Source organism: Glandiceps talaboti, chromosome 20 (assembly GCF_964340395.1).
Source record: "Glandiceps talaboti chromosome 20, keGlaTala1.1, whole genome shotgun sequence".
NCBI lineage: Eukaryota > Metazoa > Hemichordata > Enteropneusta > Spengelidae > Glandiceps > Glandiceps talaboti.
The window spans coordinates 16,113,979-16,134,865 of record NC_135568.1 but is presented as its reverse complement, the minus strand read 5'-3'; the positions used below and the strand labels follow the sequence as shown (position 1 = coordinate 16,134,865).

The window sequence follows — 20,887 nt, the reverse complement described above, 5'->3', positions numbered from 1 at the left end:
CAGCTCTTTCTACTAGCGACACTCCCGAGGCTGTGAGAGTGTCTAGAGTCAAGAGGTGACTGACAGGTGCAAAATGTGGATCCTTTGCCGTTTCCCGTGAATCGGAGAAGGTTCATAATATGTTATATTTCTAGTAATTGAGCAACAGAAACGATAGAACTTCAAATATTTCAAATTCTCTGTTTCAATTTCTACGAAGACGTTCATCTCTGACAAAAAACAACTTATTTTATTTGCAGCTCTATCAATTGTAAAGAAAAGAGAGACGAGTTTGTATACTTTTGCGATCAGAGATAGTTTTATTACTCTGTTCAGAATATAATATTTAATTATAATTCTACAGCAAATTCACAGCATACGACACATTAGGCCAAAAAAAATTGTTTGGTTCCGGTAACCCGACCCAACTTGCATTTAATTCCCACCCTAAACTTTTTATTAGGTAATTCGACAAAAATTATCAAAAAATCGAAAAAAAATGCAAAGTCATGCTATAAATATGGAGGTTTGGAGATATCATAACCTCGTGTGACCCATAACTCAGAGACAATATGGAAGGTAAACATAACCTAAACTAGACCAACAAATTGTTATAAAACATATTTTTTAAATCCTGCCTATCAACCCGATTTATCAACCCGATGGGCGTTTTTGGAACCACACATTTTTTTTTATTTGGGCTTAACATTATTAAAGGGAACTTTTACGATAACCCCTATATACCATCTACTAGACAACACGGCCTCTGTTACATCAATGTACTACTAGTCTAAAAAAAACAAACAGCACTATCAAACATCACCCTAACATGTTCACTATTTATCTATAAAATTCGATAACTTCCAATCGAGCTATAAAAGTAAATGAATTGAGGCATTTCAAAATAGAAGGAATCAGTTAAATATTTTAGGTAAGGTGTGAACTTCAGAATCTATTTATGTAAAAAAAACACTAAAAAAAACATCAATGGCTGTGATTTTTACTCATCTTAAATGACAATGTTATGAGATTTCCACCCATTTCATTGGCGTTGTGACAGCCATGTTGGCTCATTAGCATACAACTACCATATAATTAGCATACTTACTGAATTTTTAAGATGCTGTCAATATTGTTTGTGAGATGTCACACTATCATTCGATTTCTCGATTTAATACACGTCAATTTTTTTATGTTGAAACTTTATTGATAAGTACATGAAATCAGAAACTTGCTCTAACAAGGTGATTTTTTTTCCTTAACTCTAATTTATGGACGTCAAGAGTTACTTCACAGAGGAATCGCACTGTTATCTAGCTGTTATCAATTTTTGACAATCACAGCCAATGGCCAGGTGCGTTCTTCTTTTCTCTTTTTTACAAATCAAAACGTCGATTCCCATTCGTCTAAAGCAATCACGTGATAGATTTGTAACTCATTTGGGCTTGCTCATCTACATTACAATAAATCTCTTTTCAACTAACTCGTTCTTTTCAAAGTTTTTTTCATTAATACATGGACGGTGGAGTATGCGGGCCAACGAGACGACACAGAAGTCGAACTCGATACAACTAATCTATTAAATGTATAATGTACGTATGTCTAAAAGTTACCCTAATATTAACTGAACGAACTGTGATTCCAAAAGAAAATTCTAAAAGTTTCTCAAAAAGGTGTCGAATAATTTGTTAAACATTGAAATGTAATAAAGGTCAGTGTTAGTTCGTATAACAGTCTCAGGTACATGTAATTGTTGCACGGCAGCAGACCAAATTTTCGTAAACCAGGAAAGATGAGAAAACACGTAGCTTGCAAACAAAATTGGACTGTTCCAAGTTGTTCGGTTGCCATGGGAACTTGCTGGATGTAAATCTGGCACAGAGTATTCAATGTGATATCGACGAAGGACTCTTTCTAAGTCGTTTACAATAACTGCTGTATCGAAAGATGTGTAATATACAGTTTCCACTTTAAGTATCCAACGAAGTGGAGGAAAGTTGAATATTTTCTAGAGTGGCGCTGACAATAACTTGACGCTCCGTGTAAAAATTACTGTCGGACCAACCAAGACAACCGTAGAGCAGCAGAGTTGTAATCATCTTCAATTTATCAGATCCTTTTGTAGGACATATAATAGCGCCAACTTAATACCCATTAACTTGTTCAGATTTGCTCCCTGGAGATTTTCCACGTTGAGTGGGTGATGGCGTTTTTGAAGACTTTGTGCCATTTTGTTGAACCTTTGGTGGTAATGGCAGAGTTCGACCCGTAATTTTAAGTCCATTTTTAGGGTTTTGTGGCGGTGTTGGCTTTATTATATTATGGTTTACTTCTCCGTTAGTCAGCGGTGTCTGTGGTTTACTTTGACTGACACTTGGAGTCATGGGAGTCTGTGGTTTGCCTTGACTAACATTAGGTGTCTGCGGCGTCTGTGTAAAAATAGAAAGAAGAGATATCAATATTCATATTTGTGTAAGCTAACACAATGTTCCTTTAACAGCACGCTCTTCACATTTTGACAAACAACCCACCATACAACAGTACATTTGCATAAAATATCAAACCATAGATCTTAATTACAATGCTTGAAATACCAGAATTGAGACAATACTATACTATGCAGTACATATTATCTATCTGGCTATGAAGTGTATTTTGTTGTGGCAAAGCTGAAAGATTTTTTGCGGATGCGCCCCTTCTGAAGTTTAATTTGATTCCATAAAAATCACAGAGCAACATTTCAAGTCCCCCTTTCAGACTGTCAGAACTTTGATGGCCTAATGACCTATCAGCCCCTTCCCCTTGATGTAAATTTTGCTCATTTGTTTAGTGCACGTGGGATATGTAACAGCTTTAGAATAGTCTCAATTCATTCTTGTTTGCATCACCATAGCCAAGTAAACCACTGTGTAAGATAGTATATAATTTGGAATTGTCCAAATATATATATGGTCACATGTATTATTATTCATCAAATATAAAGCCTTTGTACTGACATGTGAAGCCCACATCAGGATATATTGCCCATCACCAAAAAATTTTTTAAAAATTGAAATGGCAAAAATATGGGTAGTTCGGGCCCGTTGAACAGCTGGCCCAAGTTGAAATATACAAATATATACTGCATGATGATGACATTGAAGTTGTCTCACCATTATGTGAGACCGTCTTCATCTCGCGATCAAATTTATTAGTTTGTTTGTGGCTTAACGTTTTCCTGTTGTTTCTTTAAGCGTAGTAATTTAAAGCCGTCGAAGTTGTAAACAATTAACTGACAAAAAAACTGGTAACAACAAAGAAACTAGACCTGAATACGTTAGATAACCGCCAATGGTAAAAGTTACAGAATGCAGCCGTCTATGCAAGAGCGCCCTCAGCGTGCTAAAAGAACATGACTACTTTCTCCACATGAGTGTAACTCTGGAAATGACATTATTACAGTTACTCAATTCGTAGCCATGATTTGTAAAAGAAACATCGTATGAGGGCTCCTGACATAATGAGAAGATTAAGGTGAAAATGTTGAACACGGATTCAAACAATAGGCTACAGCTAAGGCAGCCCGAGTTAGTCGTGAAGAAATGAAAATATGCGCATGTACAATACTTTCATGTGCTTCAACAAATAACCTTAAAGAAAGTCGAATTAGTATTATTTCAATTAGCCAAGAATTTAATTGACTCGTTCTGTAGAACACTGGAAGAAGACAATTTCCAATGCATGCCACGGCACTCATGGACTATGGGCCATATATGGCCCACGCTTCGAACATGTTCAAACATTTGCTTCCAAACAGCGCCACCGTGGTCAAACGGTACAATCTTTTGTCTTTCTAATAACGGGCGTTAATTACCTGAAGTCTAAGTCTCTCGAGTTCTTGACGGCTTGATCCCGCCGACCACGCACTCCTCGGTGACGTGTATGCAGGTTTAAAGTGTAAATGTAACATCTCATCTCGTAAGTCTTCGATTTCCTTGGTCTCGTGATCAACCACGAACTCTGCTGCTTCCCGAAGATCGGGTAGACTACCTTGCCTCATTGTAGTGTAACTGACGAATAAACAAGGAAAATAAACGTTAGTATCACATTTAAAACTTGAAACTATAATCACAGTCACTTATGGACTGTCTAACGAAATTGTGTGGTTCCAATTTCGTTCAATTTTAGAATAGGAGGGGTAGGTAGATTTATATATATATTTTTCATATGCGAGTGTCTAGTTCACAGGTAGTTATGTTTTCCGTTGTTTTCTAATATGGTCTCTGTGTTTCTTCCCATCAGATGTACATCCATTAGGGCCCTACAGAACATATTTATATTGTCTTTTTAAGTTGATGTCAGTTTCCTCATCCACTACTTTTTGCGAGACTTCACAATGCAATTTTTTTTCTCTCGAATACGTAATTTAGGGTAGGCAGTGAAAAACTAGGTGGGGTTGGGTAACCGGAACTTAACTTATTGTTTTATGCCTAAGCTCTTGAACAGTATTAAAAAAAATAAGATGAGAAATACTAATGACGTCACCAATACCAAATAATATAAATAAACTTTTTTGAGCACAACTCACTAACTAACGACGCAACACTACTTCCAGTGAGGTGACGTACGTGACACTATAACACTTGTACTGTCTAACCATGGAAGTATCCACGGTTTAAGTTTACGCATGCGTCGATCGCATACGTACTTATATTTTACTCTTAGATTCAAATACTTGTGAGTAGTTGGACGTCTTCAAACTTTTTATTCAGAAATCTAAAACAACCAAGGCTATCTTTGATAAACCACCGATGAAGTAGTATCATCAGTGAGATCCGAGCAACACCCGAAATAATCCGAGTCACGTGCGAGTCACTACACGACTTGACTTGTCTTCGGCTCATTAGCCATTGTTCAGTTTGATGTGAACTATACGTGGGCATACCAACACAGGCGTAGGCACTATTGAGTAAATCTGTCTAGATCTTTGGCAAACCGTTTGGTATATACGTACGTCATTATCATGTGACACCGTCAATTGTAAGGAGTATATACACTAGGTATTTGATTACAATGTGCTGTTATTGTCACGGTAGGCTAGAAAAGATTCCGAGATATTTGTTGAGGGGTGGGGGGGGGGGTACTAGTATTTTTCGAAGAACTTATGCTACTTACGCTACTGACAGTAAATGTTTAGGTATACATGCGTTCACAGCAATATATATATATATATATATATATATATATATATATATATATATATATATATATATATATATATATATATATATATATATATATATATTCCAGTGTTCACGTGAACGCTGCGATCATGCGCATACGTTTTAATGGCTTCAGGCCACAAAGAACGAAAGTACAAAATCAAATATGCACAGCGCTAGCGACATGTAAATAATCGGGGAGTGTTTGAAATTATCGCATAAACCAAAAGAGAGAATTCCTTCGTCCACAAGATTAAGCCGGAGTTCATAATACAAAGTTCACAAATGCGAGACAACAATTACTAGTAACAATAGCACATGGGGTGACCTCAATCACTGATTTGATAATTCACGATTTAGTCGTTACAATACAATCGATCAAAGTTTTAATTATCTATCTGCCAGTTCTTAATGTTGTTGCTGTTAAACTCGCATCGATTTCTAGTATGTTTGGGAAATAGTACATAGTTTGAGCTATCAAAAGTATAGTACACGTACACGGGAAGGGCGAGGACGTACGTGATGTGAGGCAAACTCTTTTAGAGGACAGTTAAGGAGAGAAATACGGTCATTGAGTAAAAATTGAAGCTATACCCTTATCAAGTTTACCTTTATCTAAACTAAGACACAACAAGTTTCTTTGATGTACTGGCATTTCCTTTCTGTCTATTACTCTGTACCTTTATCGTTTTAGGAGCTGGAAGATCATTGTTGATTGCATATTCCTGCTCCTGCATATTCGGAAAATGCGTTTAAAAAGACAGGCGCTTCTAGACTAGTCTAGCTAGCTGCTAGAATGTCAGGCTTTCTTCCGGTCGCTTTGCCGCACCTGATAGGTGCATCGAGATCGGAACGATCTAGCGAGTAATCATTAGAACTGCAGCGGATTTCAAAACAGAGCCACTGAACGTTATTTTGAAATCCGCTGCTGAACTGTTTGATTGTGAATCTAGATATTAACCTGATAATAAAGGAGAGTGACTTGTAAAATTTAAGATTTATGCAGACAAGAACTAATAAAAGTAATCTTCAAAGTATTCCAGACATTTTACAGTGACGTGAAACAAGACACACTGAGAATTTCAAGCTTGAGTAGCAAACAACTGCAGTGTGAAAATATCATGACGTTATGGAGTCAATTATTGCTTGTGTTAAATAATGTGACGTAGTGAATTTTGTTTGTGTGAAATGTGACGTAGACAATATTGTCTGTATGAAAGCATATGACGTAGACAACTTTGTCTGTGTACAATCATGTGACGTAGACAATATTGTACGTCACATAATTAAAATATTGACTACGCCACATGCTTTCATACAGACAATATTGTCTACGTCACATGTTTGCACAGACAAAATTGTCTATTTCACATGATTGCACGCAGACAATATTGTTGCCTGTGAAATCACGCTACGTAGACGTGACGGCATTTTATTATTTGCATAGGACATGAGTACATGATATTGTGTCAGGAATGTACAACTACAATTATCTTTTATTGTACTGTACAACGACCCTGTGAAAGGACGCTGACGGTCTCCGTGGTACACTTATTGTACCCTGCAAGTATTTCAGACACACATGACTGTTATACAATACAGTGTTTAGAAAACTGACACGATCTCATCACCATGTATAAACTAAGGTTGACTATATAGAATGGAGGGTACTGTTGAAGAGGTCATGGAAATTTCTATGAGATTAACAGTGCTTTTAAAATATAACCATAGATTCCAGAGTTCACTCGAGGGTCTATGATATAACTTACTCACCCTCTTAGGAATTCAAATAACAAATAAAACGAGTATTTGTTATAGAAAATATTTCAATCAGTTACTTACATTTCATAAGATTTCGAAGGAAATGCAAATATCAAGGGTGAGAAATGTTAGATTGTGTTACATCAGTGCCGATATTTATAACGCAATTTTGCGGGAAGGAATTGAGCTGATCTGATGGGCAATGGTTTGAAAGTGAGCAATATACAAAAATGGAACATTAATAGCCCAATGCTTGAATGATTATAAATCGACAACACAGTACAGTTTTTTTCGTGTAAACAAACAAACAAACAAGCACGCACGCACGCTCACACAGACAGACAGACGGACTCACACAGACACACATACAGACACACATACATACATACATACATACATACATACATACATACATACATACATACATACATACATACGTACATACATAATTACAGTGTGATACAACACATGTGACATGTATTAACACTTTTCCCAATACATCTTTTTCCTGACAGGGACTCTGTTCAGTACTTCTTACATCCAAGACGACGACGAAGCCTGTATACTCTACCAAAGTCATGCAATACAATACTACTGTGAAATATAGTTTGAACTATTTACGAAAAATTATGACGTACCCATTGCCTTGATTAAAACCCATTGAAAATTCGAAGTCGACGAAGAGCTCTCCTCAGAACCTTAACAGTTATCTTCACCAGACCTTGATAACTTCGCAAGCTGAGTGACAATATCTACTTTAACGATTACAAGTCCGTGTCCTGACTACCCTCTACAGCGCATCCCCAGTTCTATATAATCTCCAACTTCAATAGTTTTCTTTACATTGTGAAAACAAGGGGCTTTGTTTTCGGTTGGCTAGTGTATATAGTATAGCTCAGGAGGACACTGCAACAAAACAGCGTCCACCTTAAAAAGAAGTTTGCAAACGAAAGTGACCTCGTAAAAAATGTACAACAATAGGCGTTACCTTGTATGGCCTTGACATAGGATCGGACAGTGTAAATGTACAGGGGCGTCGACATGAATTGGACTGTCTGCCATTGTTATTGCTGTTGTAAAAAAAGGAACAATGAAACACGAAGCGTTGTATTGACGCCAGTCTCTCCAACAAGGCCGTCAATCGTAGTCAATTTGATTCTATAGAACCGTATACAACTCAACCTAATACAAAAACTACTGTACAATGTATATGTCACTTTAAACAGATGGACGTATATGAGGTGATATCCAATAGCATTGGCGACCGTTATAAACTTTCTTACACAAAATGTATCGCTAACGATGGGCGTGCACATACCGGACTTAGCTATAGATTACTGGCGTTAACATCAAAGTAACACAATTAATCTAACATTTAGATAAACTGATCACGACTTTCTTAAATTCTGATGAATTGCGTCACAGAAAAGAGTTGCAAACAACATTTAACAGGCGATTTACACTTTACGAAAGTTTTTTAAATTTGCATATGATAAAAACTGGCCTTTCGTTGACCTTGACATTTACATGATTGTTATATCTATCTAGTCATTAAAATAAGCGTTTGTTTGACTACATGACAGAAATGGGTTGCGGAGAGATTTGTACAAATCTGTTCACCAGATAGTTAATACCTGGCGACACTGATATATCCATGTTTTGATAAGATACAGAGACACGGAGACGCATGACATGAATTTTAAAAATTGATTTTACCGAATAAGTTTAATCACAGGAGATCCCCGTTCTACGTTGCCTATGTGTGGTTTAATAATTTAGCCCAGTATCGAATTATATAATATTCACCCGACAGTTTGTTACAAATCATGATGACGGTTATCACGACTTACACCAGGATTTCCAGATACTGTCAATGATGTAAGCACTAAAGTTACTATGCAATCGGTTATCTGTCGTGTGAGTGGCGAAGAAGAAGTTTCAACATGTTGACACATTACACGAGATTAGACAACCAGAACGAGGTCTACGTCGTGACTTTGTCATCATTACCTGTGATAGGGACATGTCTTCTCATACGTGATATCTTAAAAATGTACAAAATGAGAACTCATTACTCAACATTTATCTTAGTTCAGCAGATTACCAAAAGTCGTGCTATTACGAGTCTAAGACAGGTAATTAGAAGACCCTCATGTCACGAGTATTTACCGAGTGACTGAAAAACATATAGGAGAATAACAGTCATCTCTGCATATATATTAAATTTACAAAAAGAATCCTTTTAAACAACCGCAAGGCAGATTGCATCATTGGAATAGAGTGCCTACCAACAAACACATCAGCTGAACTTTAACCTCTCACTAATATCTTGACGACAAACTTTTATCTCTGATTTTCATGCAATTTTCCACATGCAAGCTAAGACATGCCCTTCTCCAATCAAACGAGTGTGAAGGGGGAACGCTGTCCATTAGCCTGGACATTATTACTTCTTCGAATATGACGCTGAACCTGAGGCTCAATATGAGACTGGCCTCATATTGTCCTCCAATGTGAATCTGATTCTGAATCTGAGACCAACTTCATACTCGTCTTTAACACAGTTGTGGCACTCTCATTACATTGTAATCACTTAACTGCTTGTTAGATGACAACGTTGTTTACAAATTGACTAAAGTTGGAAAGGTCACATACTAGTCTTATAATAAAACAAGTATTATTTTACACCTAATATGGATGCTATAAATGATTATGGCAAGCAAGGAAAACCGCTGTAATTGACAGTTACACGTTGTCATATATTGACAACAGAATAAGTATGTAATTCAAAGCGTTTATTTAGCACACCGGTTTTGGAGAGACAAAACAGATAAGACGTCTATGGGTACCCGTAATGATATACAGGCCATACACTGAATAAGTGATAGTGAGAAGTCATTGTTAGGTGTACATATAATTTGGAGAGTCGGGAGAGTTGACATTTCATGTCTTGTGACTACATACTCCTAACGAGGTAATGACCTTGGAACTGTGATGAAACGGCACTGGAATGATTCAAAGTACTAGCCTACGGTTCATTCTCAATATTTTAAACGGTTGTATTAAATGGCCGAACACAATTATATCCTGCTACTTATGGCTGATATCACTTGCTTAATGAGGTTTAACACGGGTCGAAGAATTCGACGTTCATGACAAGCAGGGTCCCATCAGTCTGTGGAAAATATTCTTTTACGTTTTCATAAATTAGGGGTAGTTTTTCATCTTGTACAGAAAAAAAAAGTATATATATAATATTGGATAGATATAGATTTCAGACATACAAGCCTAGATAATGTCAGTACATGTTTAGTTCACACCATATCGTAGATTTACATTACGTAACAACACAGACAGGTCAGTCAAAGAACAGTTTTGCCATTTTGTGTCCAGGTATTTTTCATAGATCTACTGTTTTATCTTTCAAGTCCCACGACTATCGATGACAAGTCAAACAAGGATTTGTGATTGAATACAAGGATCGACTGATAGGTTATTATCAATATCTGCTGATTGTCTCACGTGGGTCCTATCTGATCAATCTATCGGTGAATTATGAAAGCATTCCTGCTATGGCAAATCAATTTACAGAATACCTTTATGTACATCAATGAGAAAACAAAGTAAAAATACACAGTCCTATTAAAGTCTGTACATGGTACTAGCAACAAGACCACGCCCATAGCAATAGTCAAATACAGTTGTGCTACAATGTCATTGGCGCTATTTTTTTAATTAGTTAGATTCAATGAATAAATTAAAATATATATGATATGTACATGGTCGAACCATTTATAGGAAAATATATATGTAGATGAACCATTACCTCATCAAGTTGATGTTCTACATGTATCAGGATGTATATTTTAGTTAATGAATGGTATAACGTGGTGTTAAGTCGACAAACAATGTCTTGATAAGGCCAAGGATATAATGACAAATTAGTATCAAATTAATGTACGGGATATCAATTTATGTCACGAGCTACAGGTATGCATGTTAACGTAGAACCCCCCCCCCCCCGAACACGGTCTGAGACATAGATTATAACCCCCCCCCCTCGACAAGATCATGTATGATGTGAATGTAATGCGGACGTACATAGTACCCAACACAACACAGTGGGTGACTATTGTTTTTTCATAAAAGAGAGGTATACGTCCTCATCTACGCACAATTGACAGGCAAACTTCGTTATCATCATTTTTATTATTTGTAAATTATTATGGTATTAACATTTTCATTTGTTCACCATCGAATAGGCAAGATAAAAAAAGAGTGTTTTCTATAACCCGACCGACCCTAGTTGAAGGCCCCGACCCAAAACAGTTTTTGACATGCAAAAAGGTAAAATAGTAACAATTGCTTCTATTTCCGTACGTGTACATATCTTCATGCCTTTGCCTCAACTGTGGTCACTTTTCTTTTCTAAAATCCTATTTCAGAGAGAAACCCGGTCTTTTTATACTATAACAGTACAGTCTACATAACGTGTTGTCTTCATTTACATCTTTTACACATCATGAACGTCTTAAGGTGACTGACTAGTATCTTATCTTGTGTCGAAGTAATATCTAAATATTTAAGATAAAATTCCGACCTACCCACCCTGTTTTCTGAAGTCATGTTATCGGAAACAACCACTTATTTTTATTTTGCCTTATAACAAAATCGCAATCGTGAACTCGTGAAGAAAATAACAGAACGTTTTAGTTAGGGATGAACACTTCTTCTGGAACTCGTGCTTGGTTTCATTTCGTTGTGAAGTTAATTTCATTGTTACAACTTACACGGTATATAGACATTAGAAATTACACATTTTTCTTTTCTGTTTGTTTGGGCTACGGTGACAAGGCGTGCTGGTAAGTGAATGCATCCTTCTTAGGATCAAGAAGGGTTAAACCCAGTGCTATGCCAGGTTCAAGTAGACAGTCTGTTGACGTAGGGTGGAACGTCAAATTTACAATTCTAAACCGACAAGGTTCCCTAACGAGGCGATCCTTTAAGAGCGCCCGAGGCTAAAGCTGTAAATCAGTCTAACTGTGAGTAGGTTATTACAGGCTCATGTTAATAACATTAATGACGTCATTATGACGCCCAAAGTCAAAGTGATGGTACAGGTGCATAAACTCTTAACACTTAGAACCCTTGGTGTGCACAAATTAATCCTAAAATTCCGCATTTATTTAGAGGACCATAGTGAAAATTAGTTTTGTGTAATCCTCGGCAAAGGAATTGGTGTTGTTCAAGGTAAATATTTTTGGATCCGTCTTTCAAAGCCGGATATATCATGCAATACGCAAACTGGCTAGAACTAGTCACGTTGTTCCAAAGTTGAATTTGGCGTTATTTGTTTGTCAAAAACAAATCGCCAAATAAAATAAATCAATCAAGACCTCGCACTAGTTCTCAAATATTCGTTAGCTACGACCTCAGACCACTATATATAGTAGTGGTCGTCTGACGGATAGCTATACGACGTAGAGTTGACATGCTATGTCGCGATCCGGCGCCACAAATCTCGGCTGTATTTGTATGTACTTGTAGTAAATGTTCTAAGTTTTAGTCTGTCAAGAACAGATCGAATCTCTTCTACAAATAAATCAAAATATTTGAGAAGGTCCTTATTACATGTCATGTACAAGTAACATAACAACGTTATAATTTCATAATTCACTGTGATTTGATCAACAACACTAATGCTCGTATAACGTCCCTTCAACCATCTAAAGATTCATTCATACATTTTACAGATAGAGATATTTCAGAAATTATTTTGCTTCACTGCACGTTCCCGTCCACACCTCAAGAAGCAAGAATTGATATGGGCACGGTAGAGTAAAGGTGTGTCAAGGGTCACATGACAGCGTAGGCGTGTCGTTATTTGTCGTTACTATTTGGCCTTGATTGCCTTTCCCGGTGATATTAGCAAGAATCAGACAGAAATCTGGCTAGAACCAGACACGTCGTCTTGCATGGATGACGTAATGTGCTTTATGATTAACTGATGACGTCGGCGGATACAGAACTCTCTCTCTCTCCCTCTCTCTCTCTCTCTCTCTCTCTCTCTCTCTCTCTCTCTCTCTCTCTCCCTTCCCCCTCTCTCTCCCTCCCTCCCTCCCTCCCCTCTATCTCTCCCTCCCTCCATTCATCTCTCTCTCTCTCTCTCTCTCCCTCCCTTCCCCCTCTCTCTCCAGGCTCCCTCCCTCCCTCCCCTCTATCTCTCCCTCTCTCTCCCTCCCTCCATCCATCTCTCTCTCTCTCTCTCTCTCTCTCTCTCTCTCTCTCTCCCTCTCTCTCTCTCCCTCTCTCTCTCTTGATGCCACTAACACGAATTTTATTATTTTTAAATGATCCAGATTGAAGTTATAAAATTATGGGATAGAATAATTTATCAGACCTGACCATGCTTAGTTGAAAAATTGACATTTTGATCCGCGTATATGCTGTCACATTGTCAGAACCCGCTGTTAGTACGTACAAGTATAACTAATTATATTGAACAAAAAATACCAATGTAGCTTGTAAGAAAAGAGCCGAATATTAGACAGGAAGACGAATGGACGGACTGACTGACAGCCAGCCAGCCAGACAGACAGACAGACAGACAGACAGACAGACAGACAGACAGACAGACAGACAGACAGACAGACAGACAGACAGACAGACAGACAGACAGACAGACAGACATATACAGAAAGGCTTTGTTAATATACTAGTATTTAGATAGAGCAACTTGATATGAGTGCTTAGTTTTATTCTTTTTTAGTTTTAAATTCGGTCATCAAAGATATTAAATCTGTTCAAATTTCATTATCCATTTCATTTCTTCCATATCTATGTTACCAATCACTCGGGGCACCATTAAAATAATCTCTAAGTTACTATGATATCTTTCAGTCCTTTTCACCCACCCACCCACCCACCCACCCACCCACCCACTCACTCACTCGGAACCCTGTTGATTCCAAATATGGCATACCAATCAACTTACATGTAACCCTCCCACATACACATTAGGCAGACACGTGAAACAACGTTATCATTACGTCATACTTTGGAAATTTTGGCCAATACTTACTGTAAAGTGGTATTTAGCAAAGAAATTGAAAACAAGACAATGCACTATGGCTAAGTCTGGAGCACGAGCGTTTTATAACACACAGCATACCAAGCTACTTGGAGTCACTTGGTGAGCAATATATCAAATTAGTCTGATCGATATCTTTTAGCTGTTACCGTCTGGGAATGTTAAAACGTTTAAGATAAAAAGCTAGTGGCTTACTCTCCAATGACCTCGCCAATTCCATTTTTCAGGCAGGTTTATTTGTCTTTTGTTTGGTGCTAAAACGTTGATGGGTAGTTGACGTATTTGGTGCGTAGCAACCTGTTGCTCGCTTCCAAGGAGCAAGTCGGAAAACTATATCTGTGCTAGGAATGTAATTCCTATGATCAGTATTATAAGTGAAGAGAGTGTATGTATATACAATTGTCCTTCTACCTCCAATGGGACATGATAAGCAGGCTCACCTCTAACGTTTATAAGGGCACGTCACAAAACACCCAGGACCCCGCAAGATCGCGCAGAATTTTGATTTGCTACTTTTTCACTCAACAAAGCTGGTAACACAAGTACAGATGAAAGCAGACACTGGCATGTTTTTATTTCAAATAGCTTTGTTGTCCCGTGGCCAGTCAAAGAGAAAGTGTGATTAAAAAAGCCGTTGTTCGGTGGAGTGTACACGTTTTACGATCATATCGCTTCATTGCCTTAACATGCCATCATATTTGGCGTACTTTGTTGCTCACCTCATTAACATCGTACCAATTAATGGTGGCAATATGTTTGTCCACACTGTTTGTTGTTTGGTATTGTAGTGTGTTTATTCGTCGTGTTTGGTTAACGGTGATGTCAGCAAACTGTCAGATCTACTATTGTGACTTACTGACACCTCTGTCCTGCTTTGAGAGTCAAAATATGGCCGCCTTTTTCTCAACCTGGTAATATTCTCTAAAACATTCAAATTCGGATTTGTTCCTCTTTAGAAAACCGATTACAGCAGAGAATGTCTATTGTATTCTGTTACTTCAATCAACGACATGCACAGAAAACAAAAGATGAATTTCTGTAGACGTACACACTGTCACAGGCAGTATCACGATTTATCCGCGACAGGACAACCTCAGGAACACTGTAGAGACACAACACTGACCAGTATATGTAGTGGTGTGGGGTTTCTTATGCTATCTTCACCTGAGATTGGGTTAATATCCGGTGACACACATTACGTGAACACGAGCGAGATATGAAAGCGGTATTGTTCAGTTCGTTCTAAAAATACCCTTCTGTTTGTCTTTGTGTTGACAACATAAAACCCGGGTCTCGAATCACTTGGCATTCATGATCTCGCTGGCAATGTGAATTTAAACACACTCATGATGGTACCGTGCACTGGGGCAGAAAAATAGTTTATTGTATCTCCGACACCTGGTGACGTTGCTATAATAACAAGTGGGTGACACCATATGTAATATAAAGAGAACTAGCGGGTATGTCTGCCTCCACTTCAAACTTTGTTTTGGAAATAGCGAGGACGGATTGTGAATATGTCCTGAAGGGATTTCCAGGTTTTCAGAAAAAAACGCGATTGAAAAATATCAGTCCGACATCAGGGGACTGAAATATACAACAGGTACTGTCCCAAGATGAGGTGAATAGATAAATAAACTACATTTGTAATTAAAGTTGGTCTGAATTGTACAACAGGTACTAACCCGCGGGGTAAAACGATAAATCGACCAAAGCTGAGATGAATCTACAACAGAATTATCCAAAGGTGAATGCGAAGTTGGGGGAATTCAATCAACATAATCAAAGACATCTATGCCATTGGCTCTTCTTTGCTTTTATCTCGTGTCTCGAGTTAAGTCTCCAGACGTATGTTGTCGCACCATCTTATCTGACTTCGTCGTTCTGGCCAGCAGGGGTACAGACTCAGAAGGCATGACAATATAGGTATCGTATTTATGTCTGAAAATGAAAGGCCTGGACTAGTTCCCAGGTTTAATATACTTTTACCATGACGGAAATGTCACCATGCCTTTACGTTCACGAAGGCTACTAACTTAAAATAACTTTCGGAAAGTATGTCATTTGCCCAGAGACTTAGTCCAGAGGCTGTCCTTTTGAATGTGAAGATCTCTTTACCCCACGTTTAGCTCAGTGAGAAATCATGAACCAAAAGTTATTCATGCATGAGTAAACCCAACAGCCAAACGTAAACAGTTTGTTAGAATTTGACATTTCATCTCAGCTCCTCAATAAGCAAGACGTACGTATATAGCTGGAGTAAAGAGATCTTCTGATTAAAAACAACGAATGGAAAGCCTCTAGAGATGGTTATAGGGATCTTCAGTTTCAAACCCAATGGATAGTCTCTAGACTACCAGAGACTTGGCTTGCCTGTAGCCATTATCACATAGCGTGGCAGTTAGATAGCCTAGTCTCTGCAGGCCTACATTTACACTGCCATCAAGGGTGCCAAAATAACTTCCGGATTAATAGGGAGACCCAAATCACGGCAATAAATTTAATTATAAATCAAACTGATCCAAAGAGAACACTTTACTGGACACGTCACGTGACATAGCTTGCTAGATGACATCCACATTGCATTTGAGTTGAGCCATAGCTTGAATAGTCTAGTTCCTATGCAGTATCGTTACGATTTGTACCTTCACTCTGTGGTTAGAAACCACAGTTGACATCCAGACTATAACTTCAGACAAGTTAGAGTGAACATTAGCTATAAATATCATATGAACAAAATGTAAATTAAAACCAAAGCAGTTTGGTTACGAAACGATTGTTTAGAAATATCAGCCTACATCGTCACTGTAGTCTAGTTCCTATACAGTGTCGTTACCATTAAACGTTCACTGTGGTTTAGTACCACAGTTTGTATCCAGACTATCGTAACTGTGGCTCCTACACGAGTATAAAGTTGGCGTCAGATTCAGATTCAGATTCAGCTAGCGTCATATTGAGCGTCAGATTCAGCGTCAGATAGCGTCAGATCCGAAGACACCCGACGGACTCAATCAAACCTGAAATAATACTGTTGAGACTACAGGGAAAGATTCCGCTTCACAGCCTTTTGATGGAAGTTGGATTGTCTCTGCTTGCACAATTTTTATTTGGGAAAAATATGTGAAATAGAATTGAAATACTTACAACCGAGACATTGATAGCCCCAAGTTCAGTCACTGTATGTTCGTTGGTTGATACGTTTTGCCAATAATGTACATGGTGTCAGTAAAAGCTAAGTTTACGTATACTAATATGTTGTCATTTTTAAAAATTTGAATTTAAAATTTAAAAATTGTGCAAGCAGAGACATTCCATCTTCCATCAAAAGGTTGTGAAGCAGAATCTTTCCCTGTAGTCTCAACGGTATTATTTCAGGTTTGATTGAGTCCGTCGGGTGTCTTCGGATCTGACGCTATCTGACGCTGAATCTGACGCTCAATATGACGCTAGCTGAATCTGAATCTGAATCTGACGCCAACTTTATACTCGTGGCTCCTACAATAATCTCGGCGAAAGGTTTATTTGTTTGTTGAACTCGCCCCTATGACAGCTTCCAACCAACAGAGGTATTTAGTATCGTGTAAAAGCTCCGCGGATTGTAAATAAATATTGTCGGGAGACTGTGATATCCCAACTCACTATGTTTTTATCGGGCTTACAAGATCGTCCGTAGCTACGCAATACCGGATTCATTACGAGTGTTTGCTTACACAACATCGTACGGTAACGAAGTGCTATGTTCGCCGATATTTAAAGTTGCATAACTTTTAGGGCAAGGTATTAACTGATAACGGTGTTGCTTTAGGCAAAACAGGTGTTGGTTTTCATCATACATACATCACTACCGACCCCGGTATTTTTTAATAATATCATATCAAGTCCGTAGGATATTGCAACTTCCCTAGACCCAAGTTTACATTTTCCAATGGATCGCCCCGCCAGGTGAATTAATTTTAAATCTCAGTAACCAGACTAACAGAACGATTTATCATTTACTTGCATTTGTCTTAATTATCAGAATATCACAGTAACTATATATTACTCGTAAATATAGATAACATGTAGACGTATAGACGTACGTACATACACACACACACACACACACACATACATACATACATACATACATACATACATACATACATACATACATACACACATACACACATACATACATACATACATACATACATACATACATACATACATACATACACACACACACACATATACATACATACATACATACATACATACATACATACATACATACATACATACACACACACATAAAGAGAAAGGAGACACATTCCTCTTTCAAGATAAACACATATCTCGACGTGACTTCTCTACATATTGCAGTTACAATATAGAAACTCAAAATCTGAGTGACACTAAATTGGATATATCGGGCAAAGGATAGGCATAAACGTAGACTTGAACGACTAACGTTGCTACACTATCCCGCTAGCCTAACTGACATTTGAATTTGTTTTGAATTTTCGTTATCATTCTAACAGCGAAATTCAAAATCAAAATGTCAGTTAATGGGACAGTTAATAGAGCCGCGGTAGCACCAGTCCTTCGAGTGTACACGTAGTGTGAGTGAGAAATCGACCCAATTGTGCATTTCATCGTCGAGAATTATTTAACATTTTTGAATCTTGCGATAAAGTTGTTGTTGTTTTTTTGTTTTTTTTGTTTTTAGCTTTTTTTTAATTAGTCTTTTTAACCATCGAAGTTACCTGTACACTTAATTCCATGCCTAGCGTACACGCACCACTGAAGTTATGATATGAAATACAAGGTTGAAACTAGTATATGCTTACTGTACAGAGCTATGTCATTATCGCCTTATCACAATAGAAATCACAATAGCATATGAAATTAATGGACGACATTTATTATGTCTTGTGTACGTCACAGATTTACGACTTATTTTGACTGAAAGTCGTTAATATGTCAAAATGACAGCGCTAGCATTACCTAATATCAAAATCATCCATTTCGCAGAGTACTTGAGATTAAGCGAATTTTTTTTAATATATAAAACCCGGAAATATATCTCTATCAGGACTTGGAATGCAAAATAATTACACTATGTACATGGAGACTTCCATATTTGTGGCAAATAACGCGACAATTTTAATTGCGGTGTAGTTTGTATAATTAATCGATAAATCATTGGCGGAGTTTAAATCGATTTGATTTTTGATAGCACATGTGAGTCCAAATCGTTGCAATTCAAGGCCGGTCGCAACATGTGGGTCCGAAAACTGTCGATGAATGAGTTGATAGTGTTCACCGTCATCACGGTACAATTACAGTACAACGTTATTCACATGAATATACAAAACCGAGTAAACTGCAAATCGTCATTAGAGCTCGGGGACACCGAAGACGTCATATTGTTATAGTGGTTTGGGGTACGTGTGACGTTTATGGTAAATCCAAAATACTCGTGTAAACTTTCATACAGTAGATTTTGTCATCTTGATATTATCTCTATTAAAATAACGGTACACCTGAAGATCAGCGGTGAGATATGACATCGAACATTACGCTGGAGATTTTGAATGGCTACCGCTATGAAAAAAACCAGTAGCGTACGTTGACATTTCTACCTTTCAACCAACCAAACAGTAAAATTAACGAGATCCAATACTAGTTGAATCATAAAGTGTGTAGAGGGGTGTCATGGAAGCCATTTTTCTTCGCCCTTTTCTCTGTTTATTGAATAGCGTTCACAAAAGCCGCTCTCAAGAGGCAGCACTGATCAAAAGTCAACATGGGTATTGTTATCCAAAGTTAATGACAAATAGTTTCAGAATGACCACATATTTTTTTATTGTTTTTGACAACATTGTTTTCCTAGATTAGCACTGATAAAGACCCTGAAAAATGTTCCCCTTCAATTCACTGAAATTAATCCATCTATTTGAAGGAAGTCCAAAGTGAACTTTGACCTAAAGGAGCATTTTTTTACTTCACCATATTGCTCCCGGCCACAGGTATCCATAATCAATGACAAAGGCGTACCGAACGCAGTGTAACAGATCTTTCGAATCGCCATATAAAATTTGATAAACTGAATTAAAATGATCGTCAGATATCAGTAGTGCGAGAGTCGGGAGATAGTTTGTTTCTGCCATGATGCATAATCCTATTGTGGTTGACCTTATGCGATGGTATTCGAGAAGCGGCCATGACTTATCACCAACTTGAGGCTTACAATTTGAATGGATCGTCACGGTATAGTTTCAACGATTTGAATAGTGCTACAGTACTTACCTCATAGCTTCGACTGGGGTCCGCTTCTCCATCATCACACACCATATACGCATCTACATCCTTATCAACAAGTTTACTAACATTCACCCGTATCGCAAAAAAAGAAACTCGGAGAAGAACTATGAAGAAAACGTGCCACTGTGTAGCAGTGGTCGCTGGACTAGGGTAGTGATACAATAAACACTGATTTGTCATCGGTACAAGAAGTTAGAACATGTCTTGGCATGTATACTATTTACATGGCAATACCAATGAATTGTGGGATATGTACAGGTATGTGCGCTGCGTATTGTTTGCTTACAATAGGGGTCATTTCGGTCACGAATCATTGTTGTGCAGGACAGCAGCTCTGTGCACCAAAACTATGTACCACTGATAACTTATCAAAAGTTGGGAGTGGTGCCCTTTTGGGTCAGATTTTCAAATTTTTGTCGTTCCTTTAGCGGCCAACAACCTGACCCAAATCTTGATGAATTTGTAATGAATGCATTGGCCCTATTGTTCCCATTTCTGCAATTGCTGGCTTCAATGATTGGTACGTTGAAACAAATTGGAGAATCTGTCT

At 37.8% G+C, this 20,887-nt stretch overlaps 1 protein-coding gene across 3 annotated transcripts; it reads right to left on the bottom strand.

Moving 5' to 3' along the window:
• Nucleotides 1-354: 354 nt before the first annotated feature.
• Nucleotides 355-20,505, bottom strand: LOC144450708 (uncharacterized). Of its 3 annotated transcripts, none has more exons than XM_078141373.1 (3): nucleotides 20,323-20,505; nucleotides 3,833-4,028; nucleotides 355-2,408 (listed from the first exon to the last, which is right to left on the bottom strand). In XM_078141373.1, exons 1-3 carry the CDS (start codon nucleotides 20,373-20,375, stop codon nucleotides 2,124-2,126), a joined length of 534 nt encoding a protein of 177 aa, XP_077997499.1. In that variant the 5' UTR covers nucleotides 20,376-20,505; the 3' UTR covers nucleotides 355-2,123. The 3 variants fall into 3 exon arrangements, with proteins under 3 accessions (XP_077997499.1, XP_077997501.1, XP_077997502.1); XM_078141375.1 differs by lacking the exon at nucleotides 20,323-20,505 and adding an exon at nucleotides 7,580-7,768; XM_078141376.1 differs by lacking the exon at nucleotides 20,323-20,505 and adding an exon at nucleotides 5,790-6,115.
• Nucleotides 20,506-20,887: the final 382 nt, after the last annotated feature.

Bases quoted from the DNA above. Each gene is read 5' to 3' on its own strand.
- LOC144450708 (XM_078141373.1), bottom strand. From the start codon at position 20,375: ATGCGTATATGGTGTGTGATGATGGAGAAGCGGACCCCAGTCGAAGCT. The intron at 4,029-20,322 runs GTAAGTACTGTA...TTTATTCGTCAG, and splicing joins ACCCCAGTCGAAGCTATGAG to TTACACTACAATGAGGCAAG. The intron at 2,409-3,832 runs GTAATTAACGCC...ATTTTTACACAG, and splicing joins TCGAGAGACTTAGACTTCAG to ACGCCGCAGACACCTAATGT.